The sequence below is a fragment of the Bremia lactucae genome, linkage group LG1, assembly GCF_004359215.1.
Source record: "Bremia lactucae strain SF5 linkage group LG1, whole genome shotgun sequence".
NCBI lineage: Eukaryota > Oomycota > Peronosporomycetes > Peronosporales > Peronosporaceae > Bremia > Bremia lactucae.
The window spans coordinates 14,670,197-14,682,376 of record NC_090610.1 but is presented as its reverse complement, the minus strand read 5'-3'; the positions used below and the strand labels follow the sequence as shown (position 1 = coordinate 14,682,376).

General features: G+C 44.1%; 1 protein-coding gene across 1 annotated transcript; it reads left to right on the top strand.

Moving 5' to 3' along the window:
* Positions 1-3,627: 3,627 nt before the first annotated feature.
* Positions 3,628-5,071, top strand: CCR75_009110 (uncharacterized protein; the record flags this gene model as incomplete). Its single annotated transcript, XM_067967155.1, is given in 7 exon segments — positions 3,628-3,684; positions 3,747-4,121; positions 4,192-4,263; positions 4,332-4,409; positions 4,470-4,606; positions 4,624-4,763; positions 4,822-5,071. 7 exon segments carry the CDS (start codon positions 3,628-3,630, stop codon positions 4,911-4,913), a joined length of 951 nt encoding a protein of 316 aa, XP_067815063.1. The 3' UTR covers positions 4,914-5,071.
* Positions 5,072-12,180: the final 7,109 nt, after the last annotated feature.

The window sequence follows — 12,180 nt, the reverse complement described above, 5'->3', positions numbered from 1 at the left end:
ATCGTATATACGGACCATGCGTCATTACGCACGGCCGTCAATAGCCCACACCTCTCGCAAAGAATGGCGAGGTGGCTATCCTTCTTCGCGGAGTATAACTTCTCCGTCGAATATAAACCAGGACGACTTAATGTCGTCGCTGATGCGTTATCACGCCGACCCGATTTCGAGTCAGCAGTGCACCCCAACAGTAAAAGTGATCTTACTGTTGCAACACTCACTACGAGTGTTCCATCATCAACCTTAGTTGATGAAATAAAGAAAGCCTATAAAGAAGATAAGGACCTTCTTTGTCTGATGGATCATTTAATGAATCCATCCGATAAATCTTTTAAAGATCTACCGGCTTTATATCGATCGTCATCCGATCGATACACAACACGTAACGGCTTATTGTATTACACAGCCGTTACCGGCGACACCCCACGTGTCGTCGTCCCGACTCACAATGATTTGCGCTTGCGCATCATGTATGAGTGTCACGATGCTCCAACAAGTGGACATCGTGGACGTGAGAAGACTTACCTCACGGTAAGTCGATACTTTTACTGGCCCCGCCAGTATCAGTTTGTGCGCAAGTACATTCGTGCTTGCGAGGTTTGTCAACGGGTGAAGCCTAGCCCTTCATCCCGTGCACCTCTTCAACCTCTACCACTTCCGGCAGAGTGTTGGCAGTCCGTATCTATGGACTTCGTCTTCGGATTTCCCGAAGACGAACACAAAAACAATGGAATCCTTGTTTTTGTAGACAGATTCAGCAAGATGGTACACCTTGCTGCGGTACCAGAGTCGATTACGGCTCCGGGTTGTGCCCGTGTCTTTATCGACACGGTATTCAAACTCCATGGGTTACCCCGTGAATTAGTCTCGGATAGAGATCCGAGATTCACGGCGGCGTTCTGGCAATCCGTGTTCCGATCTCTCGGAACACGGCTGACTATGTCAACATCTGATCACCCGGAAACGGATGGTCAAACAGAACGCGTAAATCGCGTCCTCGAAGAGATACTTCGAGGTTACGTCCAATCGTATCCGAATTGGAGCGAGTTTTTACCGATGGTCGAATTCGCCATCAATAATTCGGTGCATGCGTCTACAACGCATACACCGTTCTTTGTGAATGGCTTACGCCATCCTCGCATACCCACGCAATTAGAGGGATCCTCTTGTTTAAGGGGGGGGTGGACTAGCTCGAGCAAAACCATTTCTGGCTCATGCTCATCACGCGTCGAAAATAACAACGACGCGAGTGATGTCGATGTCGAAGAAATCGACATCGAAGATGAGAACGATCTCATGGCAGTACGCACAAAGCGTACTGAAAAAGACAAAACAAATGAGTTTGCAGAAGAGTTTCTGCTAACTCGAGAATCATAATCCGTTTCTTTCAGGATTCCATTGCTAACGCAGTGGACCGACAGAAACGGAATGCAGACAAACATGGAAGAGCTAATGTTCATTCATTTAAAGTTAATGATCTAGTGCTACTCTCTACGGTAAACTTACCTAAGCGTTTAGTCACTAATGTGGGTAGCAGTAAACTACTACCCAAGTTCATTGGTCCTTTCCGTGTACTGCATCGCAGAGGCAATGCGTACATAATAGAATTGCCACGTAGAATGCGCTCGCATCCTACTTTTTACGTTGGTCGGCTCCGCCCGTACCATCAGTACGCGGCATCTTCCGAGGACGGTTCTAACCACCCTTTTCAAGAATCCTTAAAAGATTCTTGTGATCGCGAACCAGATTCTCATGTTGAATTGAAGTTTTCATGCAGGTTTCGAAGATCCTCGAAACTGCGATGAGCTGACGACAGCTCGTCACGAACAGCGTGATATTCCGTTCGTACTCCAACATGGAGTACGCACTCTTCGAACGGTCTTCCAACCGCTCGATATGGTGAGCGTGCACCGTCTTCTCCAACGAGCGACGCTTGCCGCGCTCATGGTCAAGTCCCTCCTCCAACTCATGAAGGGAATGATCGATTTTGTCAATCCTCAACATTAGATCCGACATACGGTTCGGATTTAATTTTCCCTGCTCCACCACAACCTTTAGTGGATTTCCACGGTGGTCAGCGTTTCCTTGTGGAACGTATCCAAAACCACCGTGATGTGAAGGCGCAGCGAAGGAGTTATCTTGTTCGCTGGCGTGGTTATCCACCTTCGCATGACAGCTGGGAGCCTCGTTCCCAGCTGATTGCTGACGTTGAGGGTCTCGTCGTCTGTATGTCGAGACCCATGTGATGGATCAGAAGGTCCATCAGAAAACACGCGCCCCTGCCGCTTGTAAATCGATTGCGAAACGTCAATCGCGATACGCATCTCAACAGAGATGCGAGCCTTTCCCCAGGTCGAAGAAACGGAATAGACATCTCCTTTTACCCTCTTCGAGTTGTCTACACAACACGGACAGGGATTACCCCACGTGAGGCATGGAAGCCCAGCCTCACGTGACAACCGATGTAATTTATACTTTGGACCGGTTGGAGTTCTTTTCCCAAATTTAACGCGATTCGCGTTAAGTTTTTGAAGCCAGGCTTCGCGTCCAATGTCTTTGACATTGCGAATGAACGCGCTCCAGGCTTGCATAAGCGAGACTCTATCTCGCTTATTGTTGCCACTAAACCATCGATGCTTATGACAAGCATCGAGATAAAAATCTTCCTCAGTGCGAAAGTTCTTTGCGCTGGGATCAAGGCCATGTAGCTTTGTCGATATAAAGAAGGATATTTATTGTGAGGAGTAATCTCTCCAGACAAGTCTGCGGAATAAATAGATAAAATGGTCTATACCTATTTATGGATAAGAATTCTGACCATTACTATATAAAGTAATATCCTCCAAATAGTATGTACCTTTTAGATAATATATTAATTAACAACCTTTAAGTGTTAATTTCATGTAACGATACACCCCGTTACACTAATCAACTGTAGATATAAACAAAATAGAGAGATTGATAAGATAAGATTTCAATTGCATGTTTAGTATTATAAACATGCAATTGAAATCTTATCTTATCTTATCTGTCTCTCTATTTTGTTTATAGTTAGAGTTAACAGATAGAAAGAAGAGAGACTTAATTATATTGATACAGTTGCATTTAACTCTCTTTAAGTTAGTTGTCTTAAAGAGAAGTCTTCCATCTGCACGTACTGGTGTACGTGAAGTAACGTAAGGCACCACTCGCAACTGAAGCAGTGCAAAGTGGACTTGTACTGAAGCAGTACAAGTCGTAGTGCCCCGTTACAAGTGGCCCATTACAATTGTTTTCGACGCAAATTTAAGGAAGTCGTTATGATTACCACTCGAGACTTGAATCTTAGTAATATACGTTCTTTAACCACGTCAGGCTTTTGCATTCCGCCTATGCAAAGCTGTTTTCGTTAGCTGCAGCAACAACAATAACGGTTTCCAGACATCTACCGCCTTCAACCACAAAAAAGTAACCTTTTTGTGCGGCGATCTTTGTCAAGGGATTTTTGAATTATAAATTTACGTAATCTTTACAATTGCATTTGATTGATGTGAGAGACTGTAAAAATCTTTTTATTTATTAAGATCATTATAGAAAAGCTTTTTAAATTTCCTTAAAGTGTCACAATAAGAAAATACCTTATTCGGAATGGGCTCCACAGTCGACATCAAGCTCAACCGCATTGATCGCATTTTCCATCCTCATGTAAGTGCCCCTAGTAGAGAAATAAAGATAACTTTCTTGATCATATATGCCCCTAAATGCAGGAAATTGTGCAAGGTCAGGTGGTCATCTCGTCGCCTAAGGGCTTCTCTCACCAGGGTGTGGCAATGAAAGTAGAGGGAAATGCCCGTCTGCAGGTATCCTCAGATAGCATGGGGGTCTTCGAATCGTTTCAAAACAGCGTCAAACCTTTAGAAATCGTGTACTTTCATCTTCTAGTGGCTCCTGCAGGCAAATTTCCCCCGGGCATTTCCAAGCTTCCCTTCGAGTTCGAATTACAGGGCAACGACGACCAAAAGCTGTTGGAAACGTACCACGGGGTTTACATTTCGATTAAATACGAAGTTACATGTGACTGTGTTCGCGGCATAATGAAGAAAACGCTACACAAGACTTTGGAGTTCGTGGTGGAAGTACCAGTAAGTATGACATTTTATGATCATCCAAAAAAATTGTGAATTTTCACGTTAAGCATTTTGTGAATTCAAGCTGATAGCGCCACTTTCTGATTCCCCTAGAAGCATTTTGATTACTCCAAATTCTGTAGAAAAAATGCGAATGGTCAGTATGTGATAGGGTTGGCGTATTTTTTAATGGATCCAGGTGCTGATTTAATTCGGTAAAATTAGTCTATAATGCCAAAATTTCATATTACGGGCAAGGTCCACCGCACAAATTGTCCAGTGAATATGCCATTCACAGGCGAGGTATGTATATTTGGTGCTACATGTGCTGAACTTACTGTGTTGTGCACTGTATGGGAGAAGATTATTGTTGAGGAAGCAAAGCGCCCGATAAAGTCGGTGGAGTTGCAATTAATTCGAGTCGAAAGCGTTGCTCATGCCAAAGGTGTATCGACTGACGGTAAGTCTATTTTGAAATTCACGCGCCTTGCTGCAAAATTGTGGATTATTAATGCAGGTATGGGGCGGCTTATACGAATGCAGCAACGGAAATTCAAAACGTTCAAATTGGATGGGGCGATGTATGTCGACAAGTACCGATACCCATCTACATGATCTTTCCTCGGCTATTTACGTGTCCGACAATGCTTACACCTGGTTCGAACTAGAATACTTTTTATTGTACTACATCTGAAGCTATTTTTTTTCCTGCTAGCTTTTAAGGTAGAATTCGAAGCAAACATTGTGATCCTGTTCGACAACGGCAACATGATAACCGAAAAATTTCCTATAACATTGTATCGCTAAGAGATTGCAAGCCAATTTTTATTAGCCGCAGCAAAATTCTTGCAGTTTGATTAGATCGGTTGATTCGATTGCTCGTGACACAAAAAAAACAGGAAACGGTGAAAAAGATAATTAAAGTGCCAATCAATATCCAATTATTCATGTTCTTAACAAAGAGAGAGCCGGTATAGCCAAACCCTCTTTTTGGTATCGCCACGCACCCCGTTTGTTTGTTGTCATTAAAAAAAAATTACAGATTAATGAGTCAGGGCAAAATTAAGAGGTGTTCCTTGAAAACCGTCTTAAAGCCCCAGCCACGCCCGGACCGGTACACACATATTATCTTTCTATGTATTGATGAAATTAGTGTTATGGGTGTGACTGCCCGTGACGGTTGGTAAATCGATTTCATTGAATAGCCTTTATACAGACCCTTCAGCTGTTGAAGTACGAAACGCCTGCATAAAGGCTTGTAAATACGTGGAAAATATTTTTGTCGAATAACAAGATGTTATTCATCAAAGAAATCACGCACGAAAGCCGACAAATACTGAAACACTAGGAAAGTGTAGCTTGCTTGCGCTCATTCTGTGATGATTGGTGAACCCTTGTTGTGGTACATTTAATTTATGGGTAAATTATCCTTTTATTTATTTAAAATAGTTGATCACTAAACCCCAATTTATTATGGGTAAAAAATCTGGCGGCCGAAATCTATTTTAATTTAGCTAGGGTAAGGTTTTAAATTAAAAATTAAGGTATATACTCTCGGGCTAGTTGCTCTGAATCCCATAAAGTAGGGTTCGTTAAGCTCTACGAGCTGTTACAACTCACTGAGTTGTTGAGTCTATTAGTTATATAGAAGTAAGTGACTATCTGAGTCTATAAGTCTTACTCTTACATAAGGAGCAAGGCGGCTCCGCTGCATTGGGACAAACAAGGGCACTACGATTCGCCAAACTTCAACTTAATTTATGATGCACATTACACTACTCTCATCAATAAAGAGGTAAATAATAAGTACACTACAGATTTAACACAAGCAAAATAAACAATTACATTTGAAGGCTGCTGCTGTGCCCGAATAGCGGGCACAGCGTAACTCCTCAAACTTTAGGAGCGAGGTAGCTCCGCTACAACATCAGCACCAAGAGCGGTAAAAGTTGCCAATACAGTCACTGCGGGAGTTCGAAAAGGTTGCCGACATCTTCTTATATTGTGCTCTAACGTAAAGGCCGCAAAAAAAGAATTCTTCATTACTTTAAACTGCGATAGATCCCGCTTTGCGATTGGTGTCCAGCAAATGATGCCCAAGAGCACCAACAGGGCGCCCACTGTTGTGCTGGACAGATGGATTGAAGACCTTCGCTGACGAAAGTACACGTAGATGGCCAAAGATACCTCGCTACCCGCTCGAGGTACCATTAAAATTCTTCTTGGATGCGCTTTATTCTTTTTTCAATTGAGGTGGGTGCTACCTACATACGTTGCTTCTTGTTGAGGAGGCTGCACCAACCACCAGTGTAAATTAAAATGTTCGAGGCTTAGTATCCTTGGCGGTCTGGAAAGTATTGCTGCTGCTGTTTCTGCAGCTACTTGTCGAAACTTGTGTCTGCACGGTATGCCAATGGTCGAAGTTAACATACCTGACATCTTCACATCGTTACTCTCATTCGTCTCCAGAGATGTGCCGAGTCGCAGCTTGTACTCTTCGAGCGCTATCTTTAAAGCTGCAAAAGAGACCATGCCGGTAATAGCAGGAAAACCGATCCGTTGCCAAGACTCGTTGACGCCCGCTCCCGACCTGTTTGCAGACTGAAAGTTGAGCTGATAGTTGCAAGCTGATTATCACAAGCAAGCTGGCAAGCAGTTTATACAGTCAAGAAATCCCCGTAGATACCGTCAACAAATCCCCGTAGACACAGTAATCCATAATTAAACTGTTGCATGCGCGCTTACACCGCACAAATTTTGTTGTATGACCAAAATGCAGCGTGTCACATGTGAACGCTGCTACAAATCGGTCCTTGTCTAAAAGCCATGTTTCTTCAAGATAAACCATGAGCGATGAAAAACCTCTTTCATCCTAGTCAATTGTCGATTGTATGGAACTGCCGTTTCCGATCGCACCAGGCTGTTCCAGTGCACTTCAAGACTTTTGAAGACTGCGAAGCTTGCAAAGGTCATTCGTTGCCGGGCAAAGATATTTTTGCTGATGTGCCACTGGTATAAAGGAATTTGACGTTGCCGTCGTAAAAGAAAACAGTCGACAGGGCAATTATCAAGGCCAATTTACGATCAGTGACAAATGTCGATACCTACAAAAAGTCAGCAAATACGTGTTGTATATGCCGTAACTGTAACGGGGTGGATCGTTACATGAAATTAACACTTAAAGGTTGTTAATTAATATATTATCTAAAAGGTAGATAATATTTGGAGGATATTACTTTATATAGTAATATTCAGAATTCTTATCCATAAATAGGTATAGGCCATTATATCTATTTATTCCGCAGACTAATCAGCTGCAGGAGTAATCAAAGAGAGTTACAGATAAGATAGAGATAAGAATTCATTTACATGTTTAGTGTTAGATTATAATTAAGTTAGCATTTACAAAGATAGAACATGAGACACTTAATTATATTTAATACAGTTTTCATTTTACCCTCTTAAGTCTACTTGTCTTAAGAGAAGTCTTCCTCGCACGTACAGTGTACGCCACTTAACGTAAGGCACCACTCGCAACTGAAGCAGTGCGAAGTGGACTTGTACTGAAACAGTACAAGTCGTAGTGCCCCGTTACAGTGACGCCTAAAAGTAATCTTCTGCACGTTCCCCAGCAATATAACAGTAGCCAAAGGTAAATGTTTGATGCGTGGCCGCGACTCCCACAACCTGCATCAAAGGCAATTCAAAAACGGTTGGTCATATACGTTGAGTCGATGAACCAAATTTTTATAAGAAACAAAAACTTAGATGATTCTCATATCTATCATAATTTAAACCTTTCCACCACTAAATCGGCGGCAAATTTATCTAGCGAGGTCAATTCTTGTTGAGCATTAAATTTAGCAAAATAAGGTGCATCAGGGTGGTCTGTAAAGCCATCAAGTGGAGCAACAAGTGGGGAACGACCAGCTATCAAAGTTCAAAAAATCAAGTACCTAAGTTCAATAGAACGTAAGGATTCGCAGACGCTCTACTTGCTTGACATTATAAACATCTCGGAGGCTATTGGAATCCCCCCACGGCGCATTGCGGCCACAATATGGAAAGCTTTTTCGATCAACTGCAGCTTGGATTACTTCTTTGTGTTGCTCTTTTGTCTGCGCGCGTCCTTGCTGATGAACGGCTCACGCTTTTAGCATCAAACTCGTCTATGATACCGCCGAGAGGTCGGTCATAAGGGCATAGTTTTATTGACCTCTGCTAAACTGGCAGGGTCACTAGGGCAAGTTTCTGTGTTTGAGATGATACCCTATGGATTATCGTCATGTTGACGAAACTAAGTCCCTCTTTCGCTCCGAACATTGTGAGGGGCCTCCCCCACTAAGACTCGGGCTGCGCACAAACGAGACTAGCGTCCGAGGATGGCACAGTCCGTTAATATTAAACGGTGTCTCACCAACATAATGTGCTAATCGGATCGTGGCGGATGTCTTACGCACGGTAGCAGCTCCCAAAGAATGAAGCAAACAATTGCCCTTTGTGGAGTTCGCTATAAATAACAGTGTCCACGCCAGTACGGGTTGGCCATCGCTTTGGGGACGATCTGTGGTCGACATGTGAAGCTTGCTACCTAGCAGCTCAAACACATGTCGTCAGAAGCCAGACGTGAAGCGTGGATCCCGGTCCGATGCTATGGACTCGGGCATCCCGTGCAAACGGTAAACATGATCCAGGATCAAGAGAGCTGCGTCCTTACCTGTGATCGATGTTTTACATTGTGCTGAATGCACCATTTTGCTCAGTCTGTCTACAAAGACGACGAGCCCCGTCCGACCCTTATGATCGCGCGGAATGCCAAACATGAAGTCTTTAGGCTTACTGACTTCCAACAGTTGGTTAGAATCAGTGTATGAGGTCGTAATAGCAGTTCCCTTCGCCATGTTGTGACACAATGTAGAGGAGCTACCTTGTAAGTCAGAGGAGAGTTAAAACTCAAATAGTCACTTGTGGCACAATGTAGAGGAGCTACCTTGTAAGTCAGAGGAGAGTTAAAACTCAAACAGTGCATTTTTTTCTTCTAATGTTTTAGTCAATTCAGCTAAAGTTTAACAAGTCAGAAAGTCGTACAAGCTCGTAGAGCTTAATGATTCCTTGTTCATGGGACGTGGTTCGTAGAAATAAGTGGCAACTAATGCATAGGAGTATGTATCTTGGGAAAGCTTATAGCTCTCACAGATCGCCGCGCAAGCCTTAAAAAGCACTAGACACTTTTAGGTCAAAGGGAAGCTGAACTATATCCACTCACCCACCATTTTTAAGAACTGTGGTTGGCTTGATTAAATTATTATAATTGAACACACTACTACTACTATTGCTCGCGTTCCAAAGAACGCTTATACATAAACAGAGCTTCAACATTCAGAAGATCACTTATAGCATGGATCGCTACCAAGAACTAATCAACACCACCCATACTAGTCTAGAAATTGCGCGTGCTACTAAAAATTCACTTCTTGCTGATGAAGGCTGCATTGTGACTGTTCTGCACACCATGCGAATTGGGAATAAAAAAGAAGGCGAGATCAAAGCTATTCACTTTGCAGTGTTCGTGCGAGCCAAAAGAGGTAGCAAGCTCCGCATTTAATCAACGCAAGCGTGTTCGAGCCCGACGTGAAACACGCTGTACGTTCAACTACGCAATCACGTGTTGATCAAAAAGGTCACTGAGAACTTGACGTTGGCATCTATCATCACAATCACAAACCTCTTACCGACGCAGAGCGGGCGAGGCTCACCGCTTTGTGGATGAGCGATTAGCCATCACACCTAAAGTCCGTGACGCGATGGCAAGCGCACAGGACAAGCAACAAGAATGTGCGGACCGAAATGGTCGCAAAAATAATGAACGCTTTAGAGTGGGTGAAAAAGCACTATTAAGTACTGCTACCCTACCTAACAATAAAATTTCTGTACTACCTGGAGGTACTACGAAGTTGTTGCCGCGTTTCATTGGGCCTTCTTACGGTGGTAGAAGAGGTTGGAGACCTAAATTATAGGCTCACCCTTCCCCCGTATATGAAGACGCACCCCGTATTTTACGTGGGTCGCCTGAAACGGTATGTAGACCCAAATGAGGTCACATACCCCCATCTGGTTAAGGAGACCGATGGTGACGCCGACTGTGAGTCGAGCGTCGTTCGGGTGAGGGGGACGGTGAAGGCGAAAAGCTATCGGACTGATGCCTCCCACCACGAACAGGACTTGGAGAGCGAGAAACATCACGCAAGAAACGCGGATCCCTCAGCATTATCCTCTCAAAAAGTCCAAGCGAGTCTTCAGGCGTTCATAACCCTGACGAGCCTTCGCTCGGACATCATGAACATCCGAGGTCAGTCGCGTGACTTGACCCTCGAGATCCGCAATACGTCGTTCAGCAGCGCTTAACGCATGTGACTGAACGGACGAAGGTAAGGCAGCCGCGAGTAGATGGGCGAGATCGCCACTTCTATCGGGCGCCGCCTGCACTGATGGATGCGGGTGAGAATCAACGCTTCCTTGTTATAAGATTGCTTGCCTACCGCTCCGGGAGGCAAAGGTATCAGATGCTCGTCCAATAGAAAGGTAACCCGAAGAGTTTTGACTCTTGGGAACCGATCGATACCCTACGTATTGATGTGCCCGGCTTTATTGCTGCCTATGAAAAGGAGCACCAGCTGAGGCCTCTTCGCTAGTCTCAAATGGGCTAGCAGAAGTAGTGCTGTGAGAAGAAACAGCGAGTACAGCACCGCCCATGATTTCTTTCACACGCAAGCGGGCGAAATTAATTCGCTGCGACCGCTGTTTCATCGCATTGGAATGCGGATGAATGCGGCGCAGGAATTCCGCCTCGTATTGTCGGGCATTTCATTCGAACACAATACGACCGGGATCGAAAAAATACTCCCAAGCGATTTTCCCTGAACCATCCATGATTTAAAAACACAATTATAATTATGTGCGTCTAGAAGAGCGTGCTCTAAGAGCGACGCTCTCGGCCCGTTTAAATGAGGCCATTTAGATGGAGGGGGCTTAGTGATATGCCACCCATCACATAGCCACGTTCTAAACGACTGGCTTGTGACACCGACTGAGCACGTTCACGTGTCGTCGGCGGAGCTTTAGGCTCCGAATCCTCTGGACCAAACTTTTCGGGCTTCTCGAAACTACATCGCTGATGTGTACGGCGATTCATCCGGAGTCTGATGGGCAAACTGAACGCGTTAATCTCATTCTCAAGGGCGGTCCTAGCAGCTTTGCGACAACTTTTACCAGCAGGAGCTTATTTCGGCGGCTTGCTGAGCTCGCGCACAACAACGCTGAACGCTTCTTCGTTAATAATTCTAGCCACCCTTGCGTTCCAGCTCTTTATTTTTTGCCTTGATAACTAACACGGCAAGTAAAGCTGGATCGTGGTGGCAATCTTTTTTCGCCAAGGCCTCGCTCCCACTTGCCGACCCAAGCCTGCTCAATCTTGCTGAGCGGTCGCTTAACGATTCGGATCATCGAATCTGCCCTAGTAGGTCTAGGCAAAACGGAGCATGATAAGCAACACACGACCAAGTGGACAAAGCAGAGGCGGTCTTTTTTCTAAAAGCTCTGCCATATTCTGTCGCGTAAGGCGCTGAAGGAATTATCAGCGCAAAGATCTTTCCTGTCGACCAGCCAACCGACAAAGCTGCACCGATCGACACCACCCGGTTCCATTGCCGTATCAAGACGCAATGAAATCGAATGGTATTGTTGACTATCTAATGCAGTGCCAAAGTGTATTTAGTAAAAAAAAATGTATTCATACTATCTTTTGAAGAATTGTTTGATAAAGGCAATCCAATCAAAGGCTCGGAAATTGCTCTTTAAAGTGGAAAATGGGTAGATGGATAAGAAATTTAGAAGAGTTTATCTGAAATAGTTTATAATGAGATTAGTTGATATTTTAAGGAGAATTTTAATAGTCAAAACCTTTCGGACGTGAGGACGAAGTTCTGAACGTCCAACTTTCCATTGATGGCTCAACTATAAAATAAACGTCATCAAAATAGATCGGTCCGATGCCACGATGATCTATCTAACCATA